This window comes from Poeciliopsis prolifica, unplaced genomic scaffold (assembly GCF_027474105.1).
Source record: "Poeciliopsis prolifica strain line A6 unplaced genomic scaffold, Auburn_PproV2 SCAFFOLD042, whole genome shotgun sequence".
NCBI classification, from domain to species: domain Eukaryota; kingdom Metazoa; phylum Chordata; class Actinopteri; order Cyprinodontiformes; family Poeciliidae; genus Poeciliopsis; species Poeciliopsis prolifica.
Window position 1 is genome coordinate 2,727,484 of NW_026562417.1, and position 27,295 is coordinate 2,754,778.

Genomic DNA, 27,295 nt, shown 5'->3' on the forward strand with positions numbered 1-27,295 from the left:
TGGTACTATAAAATTAAATTTACTTCAATGAATTACACGGAAAATTCACCTAGTTGGCTTAAGAATTCATCTGTGTATGACTGGACCTCAATATTCAAGTATTCTATGAGGAGTTTCTTATAGATCATAAGTGAACAAACAACATCATGATGAAGCGCAGGGAACATACATAAACTTCAGTGTCCGGATGCGAAAAACAGGTGGGGATGCATCCCAAAGGGTGGTTGAATAAACCCCAGACTACTATGCTGCATCTTCTCTAACCCAGCTGAGACCCAGTCTATCACATAAAATCTCATTTAATACATTGCCGTTTGTGTTCATAACATAACCACACTTCAGAAGAAGGACTTCTGTTGTTCTCTTGCACACATTCTACGGTCTGCACATTTTCTACTGTCTTTCCTAAGGAAGACATTCGGAAGACCGGGGCGTCCTGCCGCACAGGTGAGATCTCTGCAACTAGTCTGCAAATAATTTCTCATAAATGCACAGGCACGCCTCCATGCCGCATGAAGCGTCCGCTCACGACAGAGAATACTGGGCCAGATTTCGCCGTGTCACTTTGTAATGGGATTGTAATTGGATATTTCTCAAAGGGGCCAGTGAGTTGATGGAGAGACGGGAGGAAAAGAGGGAGAATTACAAAGGGAGAGTAGTTCTGCGTTAGGTGTGTGGTGCCGAAGGGCGTTCTTTAACTCTTGCATCCGGACAAAACCAAATTCAGGACAGAGAAGCTTTTACTGCCATCACAGGAATCGGGCCACTTCATGTTATATTTCTATTTACTCTGATTCTCGTTAGGCAGCTATAAAGTAGACATTAGCTGTCGAGTCAGAGGTCAGCATTGGACAGATAATCTATGACCTCAATTACTTAACACTGCTTTGCACTTTGTGGGATCATAATTGAGGTCAACGTTTGACTTGAGAATAGTTGATGCTACACTGCAGACTGCTGCGTGTCTTGAAGTCCTACAGGCATGACAGACCATAATAATCCCATAATTGTTGGCAGTGTAGCTGAAAATCTAATCCCCAACGCAACAGTTGCTGGAAAGGCTCCCATATTTAAGTCTCTCATTGGTGTTTAAAGAATTGGAAATAAAGTTGTGACGTGACAGTATTTTTCCACTTTTCCTCTGATTTCTTTTCTCTTTCAGTCTTTCTTTCTTTAAGCTGCCAGAACTTTTAAAATCAATGCATCCGGGCAAGCAAACAGAGCGCTGTCACAAAGAATTCCTCAAAGCTGGGAGGTCTTTTACAGGGTTGCAGCAGAAAGCCTGAAAACAAAGTTCCATTCTGCATTGATTGTGTGCTGCGTTGTTGTTTCACTGTGAATACCTTGTGAAAATGAAAGCCTTTATTAATCCGAGTGTGGTTGCAACGTTGCAAGAAATCTTGTAGGTTTGAAAATCAGCACTGCAGCAAACTTTTGTGTCCTTGAGCCAGGCACTGTTGTCCTCCGCTGCAGGCAGAATAGCAGCTGGAGGAAGTGACGGAAATTAAATGAAAGGTCAGGTGAAAGTCTTGCAATGGTGTCAATCTCCAACAAAATGTAAAATGGAGTTGTCACTCTTGCCTCGCTGTTGGCCGGTGCCATGCGTGGCGGCCTTTGTATCCTATCAGGGTCACTGACGTCTGCAGAGTCCACTTGCATCCTCACTGAATGAGTCAGCTTCTTAGCCCGGTTCAAACCCATGTTGAGTAATTTATCAGTGAAGCCGTTTCATCACCAAGGCAGTTTTCGTTTCGAAGCACCTTCAACCCTAGAAAGCAGAGAGTGACTGCCCATCCGCTCCGCGTCTCATTCCACTTGTTAATTACCCGTTCTGTTGCCGCTGCCCGGAGATACAGGCCATCTCAAGTTAACAGGGAGCCTTAATTGGATCAGACAAGCAGATATTTTGGTGAACCCCCTCTGCTCCTTGCTGTGAAACATCGCCCAGAGTTAAATGTTATCCTCTCTCCTGAAGAACACTTCTGTTACCTCCATTCAGCAATTGGTCCATTTGTAAAGCAGACACTAAGAAGGCTAGAAAACACAATGATGTCTTTTTTTAAGTCCAGTTTGCGGTTGTAGGCCGCAGGGTGTCCCACCGTTCTTGACAAAGAAGTGACAGAGCTTGCTTTCCCAACCAAGGCAGTCCTGAACTGACTGACGGATCTTGTGGTGTCATCCCATGACATTTTTTGCTTCAGCCTGGAGGGGAAGTGGTGGATAAAACGATAAAGTGAAAGAAGTGCATGTAGTGCAGCCTGACAGGCTGTTTACAGTATAGGCTCACAACTGTCAGCAAAAGGCTTGCTGCCACCGCGATTGGTCACCATTCCGTTCCCCCCGTCTGAGATGTTCAGGGACAAGCGATGAAACGCTCTGTCAGACGTCCTCAGCGCTTGTGTGGCTGGAACACGGAAGACGGTTGTGTGTAGTCGAGTGTGCGGGCGCAGGTCCAAGCATCTGAGTGAGTCGAACTTTCATTGTGTCTCAGCAGGAGAGGACCCCGAGACGAGGCGCATGAGGACGGTGAAGAACATCGCTGACCTGCGGCAGAACCTGGAAGAGACCATGTCCAGCCTGCGGGGGACACAGATCAGCCACAGGTGGGCCAGCTGATGGTGTTTTCCATTCCTCAAAGGTCGTATCGGATGACTTGGCTCTGGTTGGTATATGTGCAAGAAACGTAGAAACAGGGATGTGTCAAAATGACAGATTAAATCAATAACAGATTTTTTCTGTTTTCTGCAAATAGCTGTATTTTAGTCTCTTTTTGTTTTGCCTTTCAACTGAAGAGTAAATCTCTAATTTATCTTCTACATGTTACTTACCAGTATTTACCTTGACTACTGCCAAATTACCCTACTGTAACACAACCCTAACCCTAGGCTGACCTCAACCTCTAACAGGTGAATGAACCACTAAGGAATCCCAGAATAAAATGAAAATATAATTTTTTATTATTAAATACCATGCCATAAATATTTCAAGCTAAAGAGCATTTCATTATCCACGATTCATTGTTTTCCTCATATTAATTGTTTTCTTGTTCTCTGTTTGTTGTAAACAAAAAGCAACAGCAACTGGTTCTGCAGCTGCATCCCTGAACTTTTAGGCCTGTGTTGTACAAACATTTTCTAGAGTCATACTCTTATTTTAGATTTAGTGACTCACGTTTAGAGGGGTTGACATAAACATCTTAATTCCTCCTCACTTTGCACGCCTCTTCTTTGGTTAGCAGTCGAAAGCCTGCACTGAGTTTTTAGACGTTTCCCGCTGAAAGCAGCTGTCAGCTGCAGCCAGCCACTTAAACACATCTGATCTTTTGTAAATGCTAAACATGAGTGAGATCTGCAAGGAAGGGACAAATATGGGCCCTTAATGACTGAATGTTTAAAGCAATATGCCCGGCAATATGCCCGGCATACCTCTATGTATGTCCGGCAGACAAGAAATGTTTGTTGTACTTGAGTGGAACAAAAATAGTGTTAAAAACAGCAAAATTCCTCAAATAGCAAGTCGTCTGCTCGTCGGACGCAGACCTGTCTTCAGCTCGCCGTGCCAAACTCTGTTCCGAGTTTAAAGACGAGAATAAAACCGGGTCTCTTCTTTCTGACCTAAGACCTGATATCATCTACAAAAACTGAGCCTTTGGCCTCGTGGAGAATCTAACACAAGGTGCAAAGATTGCATCTTGGGAAAAGACCAAATGATAACCATTAGTATTTGTCAGCCTCCTGATCAATGGTTCGCTCCCCGTCTCACTCCTCTCCTCCCTCAGTCCATTATTTTGTGTGTTTTTGCCCCATTTGGAGAGGAAGATGGTGGCCGGGCTGCCGACAGCCATGACAGATGGTCGTCTGTGGCTGCGCGTGCACACGAGTGTGTGTTGGGTCTTCCACACCGCGGAGTCTCAGCCAGAGAAAGATCAATATATATACTTCCATTGTATTACCTCTGTGTTTAATGGGACCTGGAGGCTTGGGGTGTGAAGTGTTTGAAAAGCCTTAGGAGGGACTTCTCATTTATATGCATCAGTGCCACCAGAGCAGTGTGCATGAAGTATCTGGCCAACGATTATTAGCTGCTTCAGCCAGCTTTCTGACCTTAGTAAGGAAAGAGCTCAGTTTGTGAAAAAAGGCTGGTCAGGCCATGTTAATCGCTGCCCAGGATTAAAAATGGCCGTCATCAAAAAAAGCCAAAAGTAGCCGTCCAAGAAAGAGTGAAAAACTATTTGGCCGAAATGCTGCTGAAGTACTGAGTAACTGATCAAAGCAGATTCTCAATCATCTAATATTTCAAGATTACATCACCACCAAAATGCAAAAGAATTGGTGGAAATGTTGGTATTTTAAAGACCAAAGTGAAAATAATTCATACAAATAACATGATTGCCAAATTAGAGTGAAGCCAAACTGTTTATTTCAATGCAAAACTCATGAAACTTTAACGAAGTTGAAGGTGTGCGTCTGGTGAATATTTAGTTTCATCAATTTTTATTTTATTTTTTTTACATTCAGTGACTTTATTCACAGTGGCTACAGTGTCCAGAAATTTCACTCAAGTAAAAGTAACAATACTTCATAACAAAATCACTGAAGTAAAAGTACAGCAGTTAAAAACGTCCAAAGGTCATTTTTCCGTTGATCAACCATCCATGTATATTTTTACATCCAGTTCAGTGCCACACCAAAATAAAGCAAGCTTATATTAATACAGCCCTCTTATACTTTCAAAGTCCCAAGAGTGCACAACAGGCACAACAACAGAGCCTCGGTGTGGCGTATCACAGCAACAAGGCGATGACCTCACACACGGCTGCCTGGGTAGCAGAGCAACAGCTAAGGATGGCATGTGAACTCCTCCTGTGTGGGGTGGCCTGCAGCCCCGCGGCTAAGCAGTTCAGCATGTGGGCTGCAGAAATGTTTGCTCACAGCCATGCGACCGGGTTAGCAGCAAGTGTTGTTGGATAACGCCTCCTTCCAAGAAGAATGAAAGGAAATGCTTCGGTTTTGATTTATGGTTGATTGAAACTACTGCAGTCATCTTGAGATTATTTGGAGTGGGAGGTGAAAACCAGTTAGCTGTAGGATTATTCATCCAACTTTATTTTTTTTGCCAGTGTTGTTTTATATGTGCTGTAATTTGCCGTATGGTTCTATTAGGATTTTTTTTAAATAAGTTTTTCATCTTGAATTCGCAAGAAATGTAGGATAAGGTAATGTCCTAACTTTTAAAAATAGCTAATTTTTCCATCATTTCGAAAATCATTTGGTAAGCTAACGCAAACAAAATGACAAATCAATAGAAATAGAAATGTTTCATATATATATATATATATATATATATATATATATATATATATATATATATATATATATATATATATATATATATATAAATTGCTGCTGGTGGACACCGGGAGGAAGAAGTGATTGAAGACGGACTGTTCCTCGACAGTGAACCCAGCATAACAACAAAGCTATCCGTGTCCCGACTCCTTCGAGGGTTCAGCAGACGCTGCAGGGTGTTCTGAACATAATAGCTTTACTGGGTCGGGTTTGCTTCGTGTTTACACCGGGGGAGCAGACGCACGGCTCCGGAATTGACGAGACGGCTGTTTGTTGCAGTTGGAGTACATGCATGAAATTTTTACAGAACCTTATCCGCCACACAAAGCAATCTGCGATCACGGTGGCCCTGAAACTACCAAATGACATGTGCCCAGCAGTAATAATGGGTCAGAGTCATCGGCACTTCTCAGCGTTTCACAATGTTCTCGTCAGAATTGCCATTCTGAGAGGTAAAGTGGTATGATTCAATATGATGAAGGCAATCAGAGCCACCTCTGGAGAAGATGAGTTTTCAGTCTGTAATGGTAGATGGAAAGTGACTTGACTGTTCTGACACTGCGTGTGTGCATGTATGGGAAACTGACCGTGGAGCCTCTAAAATCTGAGAAAACAAAGTCTGTCTCAGTTATATATTGCATGATCATGCTACAGCAAAGTGCAAAAGTTCAGAAACAAGTTAGTCTTGTAATGAATTAAAAAGCAATCAATCTCTTTACCTCTTAAAAAGCAGAACTCACGTAAACGTCAATGACTCTCGGGGTTTAACACAATTCATATTTGAACAGACAACCAAAAATGGATCTGAACCGTTTTATGTATTAGACATTTTCATTAAAAAGCTGTTAAACGAACATTGTCAGGCATTTAGTAAACGTTCGTCTTGAAACGTTCATATTTTGTAGACAGCAGGATGCTAATCATAAAGAATGATTGGCTAGACTTGAGAACATTTCGAAGTGACCTGATAAACAACCGTCAGTTCAGGTAAAAAGGCCAAACCTGGTGTTTTTATGCTCCCCACATTGTACTGAATGTTTCACCAACAGATATTTGCAGTTTAGAGCTGCCACTGCGGCTAATATCGAACATAGCATTCGCTCAATACATGTGACAAATTCCTCTGGAGATAGAATCTCCAAGCAATGCCCGTGAATTGAATGAACCCGTCCAAGAACTGACTGGTATATCGAGCGCTCATTAGCAGCGGTAGGAGACGGTGTATTTATATTTAGAATTGCTCAGCAATACACTTCCCCCTGCTGTCAACAGGCATTCTCCTCCAACTAAGCTCATGGCAAAACACAAAATAATCCCCACTGAGGTTTATCTCTTTTACTTATTGTTGTGTGTGACACCCAAAGTATGGGTGAAGCAGAGTTAGAAAGAAAAGTGTGATTTTGATTTAGAGTGGTTTAAGGTTACTATAGACCTTTTAGTAGAGGCATATCGTCATTTGATAAATGCATCAAAATATGCAATGAGGTAAAACTGAGTTTTTCTTCTCCAGAGGACGTTGAGGAAGGTAAGACTTCCTTCAGATGTCAGAACAGCCTTAGGGAGCGAAGTAGCACTTGATCAAACCTCTTGACACCAAACCATCACAGGAAGTTACCTGTGAAATCAGTGACCTCTTGGTTAGCGATTTCTGTCCCGGTCAATGCATTCAGTCTCCATGATAACCAACAGCTTCACCAGCCAAAGGATTTAAGTATTCTTAAATGCTTTCGTTCCGGTGTTTGGTTTTGACTTGTATGAACACTACGGCACGAGGGCTGGAGCTACACAGCAGACCACACCCTCTTGTCGTCCGGACCAGCGCACGTTGGCTGGAACCCGTCAAAGCCGGTCAAAAACAAAACCACAGCAGCACATCCTATGTGTGTGTGTGTGTTCATGCTGTAACTGTAAATCAATCCCTTTATTCCTAAGCTTAAACATTAGCAGCTGGAAGGGTCGGTGCCATTTTCAAAGCACTTACACTGCCCCCTAGAGTCCAGCAGAATGTGGGCCAGAATGGGCATGAAACGCAGGAGCATAGTTGCTGTGAAGGTTGTCAGTCTGATTCCGAAAGTCTGTTTCACGTAGACTGTACAGCCATCAAACATAAAGCAAGCTAAAAATGTTTCTTGCTGAGCTTTCTGCTGCCTGGCATCAGCCTTCAGGTTCACCGCAGTCCGTACGTCCCTATCCGGTTTGGCTTTCATTAAACAAAATAATTTGTCCCTCTACTGAATTTTAGTTCCTCAGAATTCAGAAGCGTTTATGCTTAAAATAATTGGTTGGTTGCGTATAAATTAACATTTTTTAATTCATAAAAAGACACTTCATGGACAGTGAAGTATTTGCCAGTCAGGTTAAATTAAACCCATTACGTCAACATAAAACACGTTTTAATTACGTTTAGACATTCATTAACTTTGGTTTTACATAAGAGGCCAGTTTTGCATAACTTAAACAAAAAGAAAAACAACATAATTATTTTGTCTGTCACTTTGCTCAGAAGTTCAGGAATTGTTTCTTTTTGCTCTCCTTCATCCCGTTCATCATTCTGATCGTTGTCTCTGCCGCCGTTGTCTCGGATGCAGATGAGCTGATTTAGCAACCTGCGTTATCAACAGCTAAGTGATTCTGATTGAGATCAGAATCACTAATTGGCTAATTGATTGCTGAAACTCTGCAAATGCCCGGAATTGAATCCCTGTGTCATTGTGTGTGCAGCAGCCTCAGAGGGTGTTGATAGAGATTAGTCATGAACATGGCTAGCATTGCTGCCCTTCTCATGTTGGCTCTTGGCATTGCTGTGTGGTGCAGTGTTCTCTCCTTTCTTGCCAACACACACACACACACACACACATGCACTCACACTCACGCTCACGCAGAGCTGTTCTCACACCTCTCCCTGCTACCTTTGAGACGCGGGGAGACGGCATTCGTTTTTGCCACATGATGTCGGTCAGTCTACCAAAGCAGGATTTCAAATAGGCTTTTCCTCCCACTCACAGAGACGAATCGTCCAAACAATCTTAAGATATGAAAATACTGCAGGAAATGCTAAGTCACTATGAAAGAATGTTTCTGGACTCAGGTCTTTTTTGAGGTGGCTTCTTGCTGAAAACGAGTGAAAATCACAATCAAAACCACAATAATGTTCTGTTTCTGTAGGAATATGTTTTTATCTGACACAACAGATTTGCATAAGTCTTTGTGATTTGACTAGAAAAATAGCAGCTCTCTTCCGAAGATTCAAATCAGTGCGTCTCTGTGGATTCTTTTTCATCAAAAGACTGCAGTGCCCTCTTTTTTCCAGCAGAGAGCGCTCCAACAAGGTACCACAACCGGCAACCTTTGGTGTCTGTGAAAAGAGGCATGTGCAGCTGCAGGGGGAATAGCTTTCCCTGTGGACTTGCAATAATTCGTCTTTGTTTGGCGCCTGTTTATGGAAATTGTAGAACTCTGTCAATGTTTTCATTTAAAGTATAAGTCTTTAGAGACACGTGTGCCAGTCTTTCTACAGGGACTAACTTTCTTGGCAATTTTTTTTTTTTTTTTTTGTGAAATAGCTCAAGCTCAGTCAGGTTGGTTGTGTGTTTTCTATAATAAGGTGCTTTAATCATTATTCATTTCTCAGTGAATTTTAAAAATAGGAGAAAAAAAACAAATTACAATTGCCTGATATAAACCCTAACAGCACTGAAAGCAACTGAGATTCTGCTGTTGAACATTTGATCAGCCCTTTACATGTCAATGTTTAAGTATTAGTTGATGAATGAGTTACAGTTTTCTGCAATAAGTTTATATTTTGTTCTTTTTTTTCCACCCTTCTCTTTGCGCAGCACGTTAGAAACGACCTTCGACACCACAGTGACGACCGAGGTAAACGGGCGTGGCCTCCCCGCCCTCGCCGCTCGCTCCTCCCCCATGGCCTGGCGTCTAGGCCAGTCTCAGACCCCGCGGCTCCAGGCAGGGGAAGCCCCCTCCATGCCCAGCGGATATCCTGCGCCCAGGTCCAGCACGGCGGGCGCCGCCCCCAACACGGGCCGTTACAGCGGCCACTCTGACCCCTCCAGGTGTGCTACTCAGCTCAAAAAACTCATAAATTTGTAATATTCTTTTTTTTTTTTTTTTTTTGTCTTTTGCAGAGACTTATAAAACTTCATTAGAAATTGCTTTGGGTCAATTTGAAATGTGACAGACAAGGAGATGAAAAAGAACGGAAAGAAGCGTGGAGAGAAGTCGGAAACTTTTCGGTCTGTAAACCCGCAAAGCTGGTAGCTACAGATATTTGGGAGCGGGCGGGGCAGAATCTCTATGTCGTTTAGCACCGCTTTCAAGGTCTTTTTGACAAGTGGCATGACTCATTTTCGTTCATCCTTTTTCCATATTGCCTTTGTCCTAAAAGCACTCAGGAATTCATGTTTAGCTGGCTATTTAAACGGCAAGCCAAGGCCTCGCTTTTCTCTCTCTCTGCATCGATACAAATAGGCTGCTGTCATCCACCAAGGCTGCCTTTGGTTTCTCAAGACTTCAGCGGGAATATTCAGATGATGCATTTCTGCAGACGATGCTGGCTCTCGATAAGCTGACAGATTACCTCAATTAGAAAAGAGACAAATTTTGTTGACCTTCATTGATTACTATATGTTGTAAAAAAGTCGAGATGTGTGAAACCTATTCCTGTTCCACATTTACTTTCTTCCACATAGCCACACACTCCACAGACAGAAGATGTTCCAGACATTTAAAGAATGACCGTTAAATATAATAGTAAGCTGAGGTCAGAAGCTGACATCTAACACATCAGGGACATGATGCCTTATCACCATGTAGTCGGATTAATTTGAACATTTTTTCAGGGTGGAATAATCATGAAGAAAACTAATTCAAGAAGATTATCTACTACAAAATGGTTTTGATCACTTTGATCAAAATGGTTTTTAACTTTTGACCCCAAGTCATCGTCTTTATGATGATGAGAGATTCTGTGATGGTTGCTAACCCAAAAGTCAGAAAAACCTCACTCTGTGTGAGACTGGAAATCACTGTATTGTAAATTGTAAATTCTTAAAGAGGGAGTCCACCTTTAAAGAAACACCTTACAAGCTTTGATGTCCTCCAGCGCCACAAGTAAAATGCATTATTTGGAGAATCCAACCTCCTTCTGAAGAAAGACTGACTGACCTCAGTATTTAAACGTACGCTTGAAGAAGTCAAGTTTTCCATTTTAAGAGCCAAATATGTGGGTTTTCCGACAGATCAATGAACCCAAACACACATCAAAACTGATTTCAAACAGAAAAGCACTGGAACGCCATCCTATATCTTGATAAAACACGATATCGAACGACTTGAGCCATTGTTTTGGTTTTAATATTTCATTGACTAAAGAGTTGTCCATTCACAGATACCTAATCGACAGTGGCCTCCCCCTGTATGGCCGGACGGCAGGCCGATCCTCGGACGTGGCTCCTCCTCGGGAGATTGCCCAGAGAGGGAGCAAAGAGATGCAGGGCGACATTGACAGGTAAGGACAGAGTCGATCAGTGTTGCTGTGGCTGCTGGTCTCTGTGTCATGATGGTCTGCAGGTGGAATAAACCAAGAACAGGAGGCAAAAAAATGTCCCATCAATCATGGCAATGTGTACTAAGATTGTCTCCTTCTCATGTTTCTTCATTAACTTTTCTAGTTGCTTTTCACTATCAGCTTCAATCAGCAGCACAAGTTTAAGAGCAAACACCCCAGAGTGTTCTGTGATATACTTCTAATGATGCTGATGCCTAAAAAAAAAAAAAAATATATATATATATATATATATATATATATATATATATATATATATATATATATATATATATATATATATATAATATATATATACAAGGTAGTAAAAGTGAGCTGATCAAACTAATATGAGAGTCTTTTATCCTTTCATGTTTGGAGAGAGATCTGTGAGTGTTTTGGTCACATCAAGCGACTACTTACTGTACTGTTAAATTATTAATGTTGTTAAAACTGGAGTGTAAAACTTCAAATTTTGCTTTATCGTACTCGGTGAACGAGTCGCCTACTTACTGTCATCCTTCTGTTGCCTATGTGTTTTAACGTACCCTTTTAAGTGTATGTTGTCTGTATTTTGCACAGTAAATTGGAAAAATTGAGGATTCAGAGAGCATGAGCTTACTGAAGGCAGAGGTTAGTGATGGTATAAGGACATGGGAAACGAGAGGAAACTTAAGCTGCTGCCTTTCTGGTTCCTGTGCTGCCGTGTCAACGTTACCGTGTCACAAAATGTTTTACATATCTCTAAACATGAAGACGGTGTGAAAACATCAGCTTTGTTGCTGCTTTTTTTGTGATTGCAGTATCTTGTTTTAATATACTTGAGGACCAACTGGTGATTTAAAACTCAGAGATGCCAATAAACCTTCATCAGCGCAGAAAAAGTGTCTGCGTAGTTGAGCATGAGATTGGAAAACTATATAGTTGGCTCGTTGCTGTGACGTATGAGCAACCCTTGTGTAAAAAAAATTCTTTACTTGTGGCACATGATTGTGATGTAGCAGGCTCTGGAGTTTTATTTTGACATTTTTAAGGACTTCCTTCATTTACAACTCTGTAGACAAACTTGTGATTTTATTTTATAAGTTTCAAAGTGTGACTTATGGGCTATTTAACCTCATTGAGTTTATGAGGCCTGTGACTATTATTTCACAACATTACAAGTTTAGAGTCCTAGCACAAGGAGTGGATGCCGAAGCATTTTTATTTTACTGCTGAGTAAGTTTGTTTGGTTCTATTTTAATTCAACAGTTGATACCATTATAAACATCTAGTGACTTTTACACAAAAGGAGAATTAATTAAATGTGGCTGTTTCCAAAAAAAAAGGACTCTATTCTCTCCTGTTAGTGAGAATAGAGATGAAACTAATTTCCAGACTAAAAGAACAGGAAACACCTTTTTATGTGTCAGATCTTAAGTTTTGTTAAAAAAAAAAGCCTGCCAACGATTTTTTAGTTCAGTTTATTGTTGAGCAGAAACCAAATACGTCACAATGTATTTTTTGTGTTTGTGTGTGTGCTTTCAAGTGACAAAAATATCCTTTGTGGCCCGCTGGTATTTTCAACGTGACAATTTTGGCCCCAGTTGCACAAACAATTACATTACAGTGAGATAAAATTGCATGTAATCTTGGGTGTTACGAGGTTTTGCACTACATAGTGTTATTAGCGTCTGTTTTTGTTTCATCCCAGAACAAAGTGATCTACATTTGGAGGTTGTTTTTTTCTGTAAATCAGCCGACTGGCGCTCTGGCTTTATGTGGCCCGAGTCGGGGAATAAGCCGTAAACTCTCCAGCTGAGCCACGTCTCTTAACTAAAGACATGGTTGCTGCGCAGGAAACGCTGCTGGGTTTTTTCCACTCTAGTTTTTCTTCCATCGTGCTACAAAACGAAGAGCAGCAGTTTCGGTTCAGGCTTAATAAGTCAAACCTTAGTTAACCCAGGGTGTAAAGCCATTGTTGGAGCATTCGGAACTGACTTTGACTATAAAATTGAAGTGCAAGGCAGATATGACAAAGTGCAATTTTGTTATTAGAGCTGCGAAACCTCCTGCCTCCAGATTGTTGAGCAGCTGCGATGCTGATTTAAAACTGTCAAAAAAGATTGTAAGGACCGACATCGAGAGAGGTTGGAGGAAGTCGACGGATGCGGTGACATTGTCCTGCTCTTACTTGCACTGAGACTTCAACAACAGCCAGAACAGCGTGAGGTGGAAAAGCAAAAAAAAAAAAAAAAAAAGAAAGCAAACAATCAGACGTGTGTCAAGATTTTGACGTCTTTTCTTCTTTTTGCTTTCAATTAGAGCAGCTCTGTTTGAACACTTCAGCAAACCTGGCGACATGTTGCAGTATTTCCTAGACAATGGGTGTCAAGCTGTATTATCCGGTGAACACGATGTGGAAGCGGAGTGATGATGTAATTAAAACCGACTGGTGATTGATGCCTGCGTCTTCATGTTTGCCAAACCATTATAACCCTGTTGCTGCGGCTTGCAGTTGTTCGTATGTCACTTTTGCAAGGCTGTACATTAGAATTTGTTATTTTTTGGTATTGATTACCTGTGTGACCTTGGCTGTAAAACCAGATGCTGTATGTAGGCCATGGATTTAAACTCAAAGTTATGCCACCACTACATGTGTGACGTGGACTAGTTTAATAATTATTAAAGTAAAATAACACAGAACTAAAAAAAAAATGATAAAACTAGTCAGCATACCTTAAAGAGTATAGAGGAATTACATGCAGTTAGAAAAAGCGCTGATGATATCGCTGAATATCACGATATAAGCAATTTTTATCAGTCAATATCGGTAATTATTCATTAGTTTTTGTTTTAGTTGCCTGAAATACTACCAAACAGGTGGGTTTATTATTATTATTATTTTAAGCAGTTATGGTTTTATTAGATCTCTGTATTTATTTATTTAGCTGTAATGCTAACGTTGGCATTTCTTAGTATTTTTAATCATCTGTGTTCATCCAGCCAAGGTTTTTGGTGAAAACAAAATATATTTGTCTCTCCACAATGACTAGTTGAGTCATTTTTCCTTGGAGGCAGTTATGTATGACTCGTCAAAACACTCTGAGATTGAATACTTTTCAGTCTTGAAGTGATCTTCCTGTCTGGCTTTAACCTCAGGATATGATGAGAATAAAAATGAATCTGTTGAACTTTCTCAATATCTGAATATTTCGCAAAAGTTTTTCCACTTTCCTTTGGTTTAAAAAAAAAAACAACAAAAAAAACCCAGCTTTTCTATCTTAGCACACCGTGCCTGAGGGAAAACAATATTGATGTCTGCCTTCCCGTTGGTTTCCTAGAGGCAACAGTCTCCCCACAGGATCAGAGTTTGAACTATGAAACCTTGTTTCCTTTTGTTTCTTCCTTTCCATTTTCCCCCAGAAAACTATATAAACGGAGATAAAAATACCCGACGCTTCCCCCAGCGCCGCTGTGACGAGTGATTGTCGGCGGCTGAGCTGTCACTTTCTCGCTGACAAACACCAGAGCTCAGGGGGAAATTTATATCCGAAGCAATTGCTCACCAGATTTCACACCTCAGCCTGGCTTTACCTCCGCAGGACAAGGCCTGCCTTCCACGACTCTATTTCGTCTTTTATCCCAAAGCCTGCTTTTCCTCAAAGCCCCGGGCTGGAAGGGAAATGAGTACTGGATAAGTCGCGGGTTCAGACAATCTGTTTACTGCCTTACCGTTGGAGAATTTCCAGCACTGGAAATGTGCATGCTGCCAATCAGAAAAGTACAAGAGAAGCATTTAGCTTCATTCTTCAGGAGAAAATCCAGACTGACAGACATATATATTTCACTGTTAGCTGCTTTGACTGACTTAGGATGAAATATGTTAGTCAGTCTGACTTATTCCTTCCACTATGATTAATAGGAAGTTGCTTATTTTATGCCGTAAATAATTCAACTTGCTGCCGATTAAATGCATGTTTACGGCACAAACCAGGTTAGTGGTTCTTACAGCAGAACTGTAGACGTAAGCAGGACAGAATATGTGGTTTGGGACAAATTGCTTTCCCACCAATCAGAACTATAAAACAGCCAATAACTGCTTATTAAAATTTAATCTGGTCGTTATTCTGAGCGATCAATTTTAAAGGGCCTCAGAAAGACGGCCCTCATTGGATCGCCCCCGGTGTCACGAGAGCACCGAGCCCGTTGTGCTCCCTCCCCAGTTCTCCAGGCTCACTCGCATCTACAGACGGGGTTTTCAGAAAGTGCGAGCTGATCAGTGTACACAAACTGAGCTCCCAGGAGGCTCGTTACGCTTTCGTGCTTTTCGCAGGCTGAGCGCTACCGGCTTTCTTCCAAACCGACAAAATCCCAGCAGAAACGCATCTAAATGACTCATCATGTCACCAAGAACAAGGCCCAAATCAACACACATTCAGTCACAGTTTAACAGCTCTGGGAGCTGCAGGGAGCAGGCCAGAGAGGCGGGGTTTGAACTGATGACTTTATGATTAAACACAGGGACGTGCAACATGTCGAACTAGCTGAAATTGATACATTTGATTATTATAATTATTTTTTATCGTCAATGCCAGGTGAGCTGGTGTACTGTCGTAAATGTTTTTGAATTTCCTTTCCATTACCATGTTTTATCAAATGCTATGGGTATCGTTAAGAAACTCAATTCAGTTTAGATTTTTTTGTCAAAGTCTATCTTATTGTCAGTTCAACATATGTACTAGAATACAAAGAGTCAAAATGACTCCCAGGCTCTCCATCCCGTGCTAAAACTAAAAACTAGAAGACATCAAATAATAAAAAGGAACAAAAACATTTTCCACAATCCATAATAAAATGCAATCATATTTTTAAAATCCCATTAACCAGATACCTTATGCAATTTTAAAACACAATTCGATTTGCTATTGACACAATTCAATATTGATTTAAGTACTCTGATATTGATTTAGTAATAATTACTATACAAATAATTTATTGGGAAACCTCTATATTTTTGGTATTAGTTTTACATTTTTCCTGTAAACATGAACAACTATGGTGGTATGCATTACTTAAGAGTTTATACATTCACATAATACAGTAATACTTGTACCCAATATGGAATACAAAGCATGCTAGTACTGTACTGTAGTACTGTAGAGCCACCATATTTCACATTCTGGTGAGGAATGTCCAACTTCTTTGGTAGGTTTCAGTGAAATTCTTTCACCCCAAATTTGGAAATCTGGAGTACAGACGCAAAGCACCGTGATTGATCTGACAGAGAATCTCATTGTCGGCTCTGAAAAGAGCACATCTGGAGATGGCCGGGTCCCTCAGATGGTTAGTAAGTTTGAAAACAATGGAGACCCCAGCTTTTTTCCTAAAATCCCTTTTCATCTCTAAAAATATCCCTGTGCCATGCAACATAGATGAGCATGTGCCCATGGCTGTGCTGTCAAGCACAGATGCCTATGGAGAATGTTTTGACAGCACCAGGCTCCCATTTCTCTGCAGAGACATGAATAAGTAACAGGCCTTTGCTTTTAGTGTCCCAGTGTCATGAGTGTGCACTGCCGTCTATCCGCCTCTGTTGACTGGTCTGTGGCATCTGGCTCTGCACTTCTTCATTTTTTGTTTTTTTTTTTTGTTTCGTTTTTGATTTGAAGCTGTTGGGGGATTGGAGGCAACCATGTTGAAACGCCTGCTTCAGTTTTGTTGTCCACTCCCCACAAGAGAGAGCCCGTCTTCGTCCACGTTTGAGTTTGAGTCTGCAGATGTGCGCACATGTTGCCAAGCAGCAGGATCCGGGCTGTCAGTCCGTGGCAGTCGTGGCGAAGCTGCTCCGCTTGTCAAGTGCTGCAGTAAGCAGTGAGGAGACTTGGAGGGAAAGAGGTTCTCGCTGTCTCTGACAAAGCCAGTCGTTATCTAAGTTTGTGGTGTGTCATTTATCTCTGCCGCTGGCGCTGCTCAGGAAGCAAATATCCTCCGGCGTTGCACCTGAAAGTGCGACACTTCAACATTTCCGCTGTCTACGCTTTCTGGAGTTCTCTCTTTCAGTTTTCACATTCCTCAGACTTTTGTCTTTTACCGGGTCTAGTGTGAGGTTAAATCCCTGATTCAAGTGTCTAGGTATATTCAGCTAATATGCATGCAGTCGCTGCGTGAACTCTACAGTCTGCTTTCACATGTTGTTGTCTTGCATGTCTGTGTAAAATGGGGTCACTCTTGAAAAGGAGAACACGTGTCCCAAAAGAGTATCCTATATACATAGAAATCAAACTTGAATATCTACAATAGTCACTAAAACGTAGGGAATCCACCTTACAATGAAAGTGTAAGGTGTAATTTTGAATGAGGAGATCATCCAAAATTGATTTTTTCCTTTCAACAAAAATATCCCAATGTCTCAGTGACATGTCATGTGTTCTTGACCATCAATCCCACCTTGACAATGACATCTCATGCTGTACTCCAGTCGAGTCATTGTCTGTTGAGACGTGGCGTCCCACTTTTAACGACAGGCAGTCCTCAGGTCATTGAGTCAAGAGTTACGAGCCTCTACATGGCGACCGAGTTTTCTGTGTGACTCAGATCTGGAGAAAATGCAGGCCACTCCATTCGAGGTTCCCCAGTCTCCTTAATGATCCGACATTAAGGAATTTCACGAGAATGAAATTAGGCCTGTGTTGCTCATTCTGGGGCACAAAGACTTGATTAGTGGCGTTGTGGTATTGGCTTGCCGCTGTCAGTGTATTGCACTGAAGCCTACTGGTCTCTTGTCTAGTGTTGTCATGTAGGTGGAAACTGGTCACAATGAAGGGGTCATACCTGTGGAATGTGGCCAAAGGATGAACACCGAGATGTCTCTCTGTGACTCTTCACCTCTTAATGCTCTGTAACCCTCAAAGTTCAATGGCCAATTCTGTCTCACAATGGTCTTATTGATCAGCTGCTATGAATCATCTTGATCTGTTAATGTCAAAACGTGAAAGGCAAGATGCAGAGGAGTGTTATAATAAGTTTTGATTGAACCAAGAATTTTACTGCTCAAATCAAACAGCTGTTGTGAATTTAGTCATTAAGCACCTTGCTAGTGAACATCAAGTTGCGTAAAAAGCACTCGCATGTTGGACATGTGCATAATTTCTGCAAATGAAACCACATGTGAAGTGCTTTCCAAGAATTTCAAAATCTAAAACACTTGTTTTCCATCTGACTAGAAGGTGTTTCAACACGTGAAACATGTCAGAAAGTTGTTTTACACATGGCATACCTTCAGCATCGACCGGCTGGCCGTCGGTCGTTTTTGCCTTGGAGACGTACTCCGGGAACAGCTTGTATTCTTCAACTTGTCACTGGTTCAGTGGTTGACCTGCCCGCCTGACCCCAGGAGGATGGATCCCTGGGTGACAAGGCCAGAGGAATAATGCTGAGTGAGGTCAGAGCTGCCTGTCTGTTTTCCTGAGTGATGACAAACCCCATATGCCCACGTTTTCAGCTGGCCTCCGCAGTTTGTCTAAGCCTTGATAACCTGCTGTATTCGCATTTAAGCAAAAAGGACAAAAACATGATTTATCCGACGCCCGACTCACTTTAAATGCTAAAAATTATCTTTTCCTCCATTTCAAGGCTGGAGGGAATTATTCAGGCAGCCTTTATCATCGCTAACATTAACATATGCAGAGTTTGGGTAATTAGCATTTCCTGCACAACAGCAGTATGTATTTTATTACATTCAGTTCATCCTAATTGCCTGACTCCATGTTTTATGTGAAACAGTGATGGTATCATAATGACTCACTTTAAGCTTATAGAACGATGACCTGAGCTGCATTTTTATCCAACCACCTGAGATAATTAAACTCTATAAAACTCAACGTCTAATGCCAAGTTAAAATCATTTACCTTAAAAATTGTTTCAAAGGTTTCTCAAGATGTAATGACCTTGAGTTGAATATGCGGCAGTATGGACGCCAACATTTAAAACAGCAATGTCTAATGTTTAATTGCTTTCAGTAGAAACATCTTGCCAACCAGATTGAGTTTAACACATCACTACGTTAATATGACTGACATGTGGGGCTTCTTTAGTTCTCATAAAACACAGAGCTAATATGGTCTGAAAATAATAATAATAATGCTAATAATAATAGTAATAATAATAAGCATTCCAGTTGTCTTTTGCTTTTACATCCAAATCCAAAAATCCTATTTGCCAACTTATAAAACAGACAATCTACTATTCCTGGTACGACTGACTGTCATTTGACGGGTTCAGACCGGAATGTTAGGTTATTAATATGGTAAAATCACTTATTTAGTTTCTCTGTAAGAATAGAATTGCTGACTAACTTTTTGCAGAAAAACATTTTGCAATGAGCTTGACTCCGTCCCTTATGGACAGTCTGGCGTGCATTTTTGGGCTCTGGCTCGTGAGCCGCTTTCTTGTCCGTTTGCCAGCGGTTTTGTCGAAGAGTTGAACGATCTCCGCTGGGGAAAATCGGGCCTTCTATATAAACCCCCACACTGGCGAGCGGCTGTTGTCGTGTTTGCCTGCATTGCAGCAGGGAGCCCGGATGTCTTGCCCAGCGCGGTCCGTCTCCGCTGACGTCTTGCTGTCTGTCACTGCTTGGCAATGGACACGTTTCCCGTTGTCTGCGCCAAGGTCACTTATTTCTTTCCTTTAATTGAGTTGGGTTGAAACGAATTGAGTTAGATGCCACACTGTAACAATGCACATGTCTACTTGTCCTTGGTAACAAGCGTCCAATTAGAGACGAAAAATAATAGGCCAAGACTTTTCTATCTTGAATATGTGACAATTTGTTTTGCTCCATGAGCTACAAAGTTTAAAAAAAAAAAAAAAATTATTCACTTAATATTAATGTCAACTCAACATCAATATTATTACGCCAAGGTAATGTGCATTCATCACTGACAAAACTGTAAATACATGTTGTAGTTACACAATTACAACAAAACAAATGCAAAAATCATAACACATCCAAAGCCACAATGGAAGTTATGCTAAAAAATAAAACTTTTAGCCTTTTTTATAGTCACTTTTGTTACAATTGTTCCATTGTCTTCTGTTGCTCCATGTTGTGGTCTTCGCTGTTGCGTTGTGGCTTTTGCGTTTATACTGCATTCTTCTTCCTTTGAAATCAAATCAACCGTTGCTGTCCTTTTCAGGCAAAAGATTGTGTTTAGTCGACTTGTGATCTGCAGACGCAGAAGCTGCTATTAGCCATCTCCTGGAAATAAGGAGAGATGAATAGGTGAATATGCAACAGCAGATGGACTGACATTTCTTTGCATCTCATATTATGCATGAGATTTCCTCCGGTCTCCGCTCGTCATCAAACAAACAGAGTTCTCATTCGGTAAGTACTTCCTCTTTGATTTGGCTCCGTTCTGCATTGTCATCCTCCTTTAATTAACCCAGTGAAACCCGCCGCCGACAACATGTCTCTCCAAGGACTTCTCGGGCCCATCCTGGTCAGGAGGAGAGGGAGGGGAGGGGTGAGGCGAGCAGAAGGGAGCGGGAGCTGGCAGTCGCAGTAGGTAGAAGTGGAACGCTGAGGAGTCCTTTCTTCCTGTCTTTCTTTCGCGTCTCCATTTCCTCTTTCGACAAGTCGGCCGAGCCGCGGCAGCTTCCATGTTTTCTGTCAGGTGAAGCTTCACCTCAAGACTCTACAATGGTGAGCCAATAGGAAGCATCTGTCCCACAGGAGGTAAGGTGATGGCAGAACTTGAACTATCCTCTGTAGAAATCTGAGACAATAGACAACAGTTTTGTGTGTTTGAATGAAGTCAAATTATGACAGTTTATTTCTCATCTTTGGGGATGAGAAAACTTATTGCTACGTTTTACATTGAAAGGATTTTTTGGTTTGTTTTCTTAAACTATGTTGTGATCATTTTGTCTTTACCTTTTTACAGTGGTTCAAAAATAGTTCTTTCTACTCACTTTTTCAAACTTTATATATATATATATATATATATATATATATATATATATATTATATATATAATGGATATTGATATATATATTGATATATATATATATATATATATATATATATATATATATATATATATATATATATATATATCTTTTTCAAATCTAAGTTTTTTTTTTATCATTATTATTATTACAAGCTACAAGCATTTAATTAAGACACAGAACTTCATGAACAGAATTGATGATTTACTTCTGACTTAACTTATATGAGGAGACTGTGTACTGTTTGAATGAGTTTGACTCTAAATGTCATTACTACATTGTGGATGTGGTGAAAAAATCTAACATTGTCACCGGGTGACATTTGTAGTAAGGAAGGAAGGAAGGAAGGAAGGAAGGAAGGAATGGAATGGAATGGAATGGAAGGAAGGAAGGAATGGAAGGAGGAAGGAAGGAAGGAATGGAATGGAAGGAGGAAGGAGGAAGGAATGGATGGAAGGAAGGAAGGAAGGAAGGAAGGAAGGAAGGAAGGAATGGATGGATGGATGGATGGATGGATGGATGGATGGATGGAATGGATGGATGGATGGATGGATGGATGGATGGATGGATGGATGGATGGATGGATGGATGGATGGATGGATGGAATTGAGGGGCTTTATTGGTTTATTGGCTAATATTTTGGCTGGGTCATTGGCTGGCTGTTGCTTATTGGTTGGTTGGAAGGAAAAGGGAACAGTTTTGTTAAATTTGACTCATATTAACAAAAACTCATCTCTCTCTTTTAGTAGCACCGATTTTAGTTTCATTTTGCACAGTAAAGTTTGAACGTTGGCTGTTTCTTGCCGTTTCCCTCCAGCGGCTATTTATTGATCCTGTCAGCAGGGAGTAATTTGCCACTTCACAATCAGGCCGTCTCAAACACCGCCTCTTCACTCTGGTATCATTTCTTTTTTAGAGCCGTTGAAAGAGTGCATTGAATATTGTATGAGCTCATTCCTGCACGGCTGACAGAACCACAGCAGCCTGTTCGTACCGGTGATGCAGCCGGTTCAAATCGATAGCAAAAGATTGTGCAATAACAAGAAAAATAAAAGAAAGTCTCCCATCAGGGAGCTGTTATTGTCTCGTAAGCACCTGCTCTAAGACATTATTTGCGTTAGCACATGTGTTGCAAACTGAAACAGCATTTGACATGAGAGAGAAGCATTTTATTTTGTAATCTACTTGAAGCGAGGTAACCAAGGAGGTCACAGTTAAGACATCACAGCTTTATCCAGCAGTTACAAACGAGACTCATGAACAAAATGACTCATTTAGCGGCTTTCGCACATTTCCCTTCGTCAAAATGTAGAGCTGAAGCCGACTCCGTTCTGAATGGTCCACGCCTGAATATTCAGCACTCATGCTTAATTTAGGAAGTTATGACACAAATGTCCGACCTGCCTGCCTCGTCTGTAGGGTTACTGAGTTTGTTCGAGTTTCGGATGACGCAACGGCGTGTTGGTCTCAGAGGAGGAGCTCGCTTAGCCCCCGTCTCTGCAACAGGAATCGTTGCTAGTCCTGGGAGGCTGCCTGATGAAATATTCACACCGTTACAGTTAGGGTGGTCTTTTTATAGAGCAACACCTTTTGTTTGTTTCACCAAGCCTTCAGCCGGAGAAATCTGAGCTCGTTCTGCATCCGGAGAAAATGTTCCCGTCAGAGTTCACACACGCGAAGCACAAGCAGCAGAAGAGTTAAAGATTTTCCCCTTGTTTATTGCAAATAACTCATCTGGTAAAATCGCTGTGCGATTTAAAAACTTATTCTTTTAGCCTCGTCTACTCACTTCATGAGGTGAGTTGATCCTTTTAAAATAAAAATACAAAGAAAAACAATGACGTACCTGGACATGATGCAGCAGAACACTGTGCCCACCATATATATTTCAATATAAGTCTATAGTATTGTTTAGGAAAATACCTGTTTATTAGACAGAAAACAGTACAATAGTCTAGCAGTTCCTTATAAGGACATTATTCACATCATAAAACAGTGTCTTCTAGATTTACTTACGTAACTCTACAGATAGACGCTGTTTATTGGTAAATGTATTTATCCCAAACCATTGTAGTACTCACATTCATCTTGCTTTGGTGTGTCACTCCACACCAAACCAATGCAAGACCTGCACATAATGAAGACCCACCAGTTTGTTTCCAGATTAGCAAGTTAAGAAACGTTCAGGTTTTCTGGTGACTTAACCACAGAGCGCCAGTTGTGGACATAAGGAAGGAATATTCTAACTTCAACGCAAAGTCAGGAAGCATCTTAAAGATGGTTGAATGTGTCACAAAGAATTTAATAGGCACCATCCTTCACTCAGGGGTCATTTTTCCTTTGCTTGTAAAGGTTATTTCCTCTTTAATTTGTTAAAATAAGTGACAAACTAATGTAGCTACCCTGCAGCCAGATTCTTTATAGTCATGCCGCTTATTGCTTGCCAGCCTTAGTTTGAAGTATTTTAAACTGTGAGGGTCATAATGCATAAAGATGACATTTAAAACTGTTTCTGGAAGCTTACTACTACAGTCTACCTTGACTTTTAAGAACCTGAGTTCCCACCCCCATCTGTTCACCAATTCCACTTCCATGAACAACTCTGGCCTTGGCTTTACTCACTTGCTTCATTTCTCGTTTCTAAAAAAAAAAAGAAAAAAGAACTTGATCAAATAAGCCATGGGAGCTCTTCACTGTGTGCCGTTACCACTCAGTTTAACTTAGTGCGTTAATTGAGCAAGAGATCACACAGAAGCTGCTCTAATCATCTGCTCTGCATTTCAAACCGACTCATTAGACGGAAGATTTCAGCATGTCATTAGAGAGGCTGCGGTTGGATAAAAGCGCTAGCTCGCAGCTGCCAGCGAAAATATTCCAATGTTTAGATAGGAATTGGAAGTCATGGAGCTCCTACACAAGCCATCTGCCTCCGCATCACATGATTCGCCGACAGACCTCGACGCTGGCTGCCCATGCTGCCAAGCTCTTTCACCATTCCCCCTTTTCTGTGGCAAATGGGAATCGTCCAGAGCAATTTGCATCAAGTAGAAAGGAAATGAGGGGATATACGTTTAAAAAAGCTCATTTGTTCCTTCATGAGAGAGGCTGAAACAATGGACATTGTCTGCATTTAGGCTTCTAAAGCAAAATGCGTTCGTCGAAACGTTTGAGTTGCACGTGCGAAAAAGAATTCTGCCACTTTTAAAGTTCCTAGACCGCCGTCCTGCGTTTGGCGACGTATGCAGAGCGACATCCTGTGCATCTGCACACCACTTGTCTTTCAGAGGAGAGCCAAGTCTCTTTTGGTTGGAGCGCTGAAAGTGCCTCCGCCTCTCTGCTGTTGCCGCGCACAGGAGGGAGTGTCTCGCAGGATGCAGCAGAGCGCTCACACGCTCCCCTGCCGCCGCCGAGGTCTCTGATGTAAGCACCTCGGAGCAGAGGAAGGAACTTGAAGTCAGATTGGAGAAGTGATGCCGCTGCAAGAAAAATAAATATCCGCGCAGGCTCCTCTGCAGATGCAAACCGGCTGCCGTTGATGAACATTAATATAAGTGAATCAGTCATCTGCATACAGTGACTTGCGGTTTTAGAGAGAAATGGTTTATAGAAAGTCATTTCAATGATTATTCTTTGCCTGTCAACCAGGAAAGGGCAGCGAAAAATGAACTCTAATTTGAGCAAGTTGAACCCTACTTAGAAAGCTTTAACACCTGCATTTTATAGCATGACGAATAACTCTTAAAAAGCTGCAAATTTACACTGACTGATGATTCATTTTTTGTGCAAACAAAACTTGTCCTTTGCTTCAGTCTGTCGCCAAGATTCTTAATCAATAAAGGCTTTGAATTGAAGGAGAAATGTAGGAGGAGAGGTTTGGATGGTAAAAATAACTAAGTCTCATAAAACAACTGGAACCGTTTGATGTGGTACAGATGTAATGAAAAGGAAATGAAGCTTTCTAGAGTAATTTTTTTTTTCTTCATACCTGGTTAAATTATTGCTGTGAAGATAAATGCTGCCCGTTGGATGGTAAGAAATCAATTTTGCACTGCACCAGTGGACATCTGGGTTGCTTGGTGTCTGCAGGTGGCAGGTGCATACATCATCAAAATGTACCTCTGTGTGTCCCTGATGCTTACGTTAAAGCATTTCTTTCCCCACTTTCACCGTGTGCCATGCTTTTAAAACAACAGAATTTTTTGCACATTATTTTTACTTGGTCATTTATTTTAAGCTCCTCTTCATCCGTTTTCTGAAAGGCAAATTGTGAGTAGTCGTTTCTCTGCAATGTTTGCTGGCAGGGGGAAGGGCTTCACAGACGGTTGGCTCCGTGTGTCTTTATAGCTCGGTCCGCCTTAATCGAACTGCGGCTCGTTGGTGGAGGTGTGAACGTGCAATCGAACTCTGACATGGACCAAAAGAAAAGAAGTTCTGTTCCACCTAAAAACCTCGGCTTCGGTTTAGTCGAAGTGAAATCTGGTGCTGTTCCAGTGCACATGTGAACAACAAGTGGACCGGAGACCGCTCCAAAAGTAGGGAAGCAGACTAAGGCACCCTCACATTTTGTATTGTGCGTACGAAGATGAACGTCGTGCAACTATGTGTCCGCGTGTCAACAGTTTGACTTCCGCACGTCCTTGATGAGGCCTTAAACGTCTTGTTGTCTTGCCCAGGGTGACGGATATATTGAGTTTGGGTCTCTTCTGTTGTGACGAAGGTGTTTCCTCTTTGGGTTTTTTCACTTTGGGTTTTTTTTTTTAGCTGTAGAAGCTACAAGTGATCAGATTGATTTGATCAGATTTATCAGGCATAAGAGTGGGGTGGTCTTTCACAATCACAAGCAGGAGCACAAAGGCAAAGCCAGATGCAGATGAGACTAGACAGGTTGGCATGGAAACCGAGTCGTCTCTACAAAGACTCTGTTTAGTTTTTTTTTTCTTTCTTTCTTTTTCATGTCTCAGCAGCTCAGTTTGTCACTGAGTGTGTAGACGTGTGTGAGCCAGAGGACAAAATAAGCCCCAGGAAACCCGGTGAACTTTTCCTCCGGGCTTGTTTACCGAATCCGATGGCAGAAAGTCTGCTTGGAGTTTAAAGAACCATATTTTGCGAGTTTGAACAGCAACAAATGAAGTAGTGCAGTAATGATTCGCTTGTTTGATCCATCTGCTCCTTGTTTAGGAGCCTTTGTTTGTTTGCCTTTCAAATGAGGATAAATCATGACAACAGTAATATGAATCTGCTTAGTCAGTCACAAACAATGAATCAACTGTAAAGAAGACAGAGCTCAGCTGTTTTATGTGGATGAGAGATGTTCATCTACAAATCTTCACTGCATTCAAAGAAGAGTTTAGTTATGGCGGCAGCAGATGACTTTGAATCCTGGATGCTCGTAAAACGGTGCTCACCGATCTGCGAAGCGACTCGGATACTTGTGAATATCGACTCTCACCCGATCTGTTTCTCCTTTTGGTCTCTTCTTCCTCTGCAGTTGGGACGACAGCAGCTCGGTGAGCAGCGGCCTCAGCGACACCTTGGACAACTTCAGCACCGACGACCTGAACACGCTGGCGTACTCCGCCACGAGCTCGTCACGCAAAAGCAAGGGAGCACAGGTGGGCCGCGTGCAGTGGATTCTGTCCGACATCAGGGTGACGTTTCTGCATGTGGAAGAAATTCAAACACACATTCGATGGGCACAGAGAAATATAGATCCACTGGCTTTCAGAAGCATTTCCACCCATTGAAATTTTTCATATCACTTCAGTCGACCTAATAATGAGATTTAATGGAATGAATAAATGCGTGTTCATCTATTCATTTCTTTTGATTCTTGCCAGAAATTTACCTGTTTTTGAATTTTTCCAAAGCAGCCAATCCTGAAGCGCCATTTATTTTCCTTGGTGTTAATTGGCTGTACCCCCGACAGTGGAGATTTGCATCTGTGGTTGTGCTAAGATGGTTTCCGTTGTTAATTTTCATGCATATTAAGGTATATTTGGTGGTTGAACTATTAAAATAAGCATTTTTGAGGAAATCTCAAGTATTTGTTTGCGGTAGGGTGTGGTCCCTAACTCGTGTCATTACAGGATGTAGAGACAACATAAACTGACCCTGTTTAGGTAGACAGTAATTCAATTTGTAGGTTTATTCTTCCTCCGATCTACAAAGATATTATTCATAGGGGTCAGAATAAAGGGGGCTGGATGTACTGTACATGCATACCAGACTTTTAAGACGTAATCGTTCGAAGCCAGAAACCTCATGAGGTTTTTACATATGCTTATGTTTTCATGTAAAAAATAAAACTGCCTGGTCTAACATCTTTATTTGGCCTGAAGCGAAGGCCAACCAGTGCTTCAGCTCTGAAATCACAGCTGACGGTGGGAGCAGTAAGAG

General features: G+C 41.5%; 1 protein-coding gene across 18 annotated transcripts in view; it reads left to right on the forward strand.

Annotated features, from left to right (window-relative positions):
- The window catches only part of nav3 (neuron navigator 3), a 321,262-nt gene that overhangs the window by 261,555 nt on the left and 32,412 nt on the right, over positions 1–27,295 (forward strand). For 13 of the 18 annotated variants that reach the window (XM_055055458.1, XM_055055457.1, XM_055055447.1 and 10 more), the window contains 4 exons: positions 2,492–2,603; positions 9,185–9,418; positions 10,753–10,872; positions 26,388–26,511. In XM_055055458.1, coding sequence (XP_054911433.1) covers positions 2,492–2,603; positions 9,185–9,418; positions 10,753–10,872; positions 26,388–26,511 — 590 coding nt within the window. The remainder of the gene's footprint in view (positions 1–2,491; positions 2,604–9,184; positions 9,419–10,752; positions 10,873–26,387; positions 26,512–27,295) is intronic. The other 5 variants (XM_055055448.1, XM_055055463.1, XM_055055455.1 and 2 more) reach the window with 1 other exon arrangement.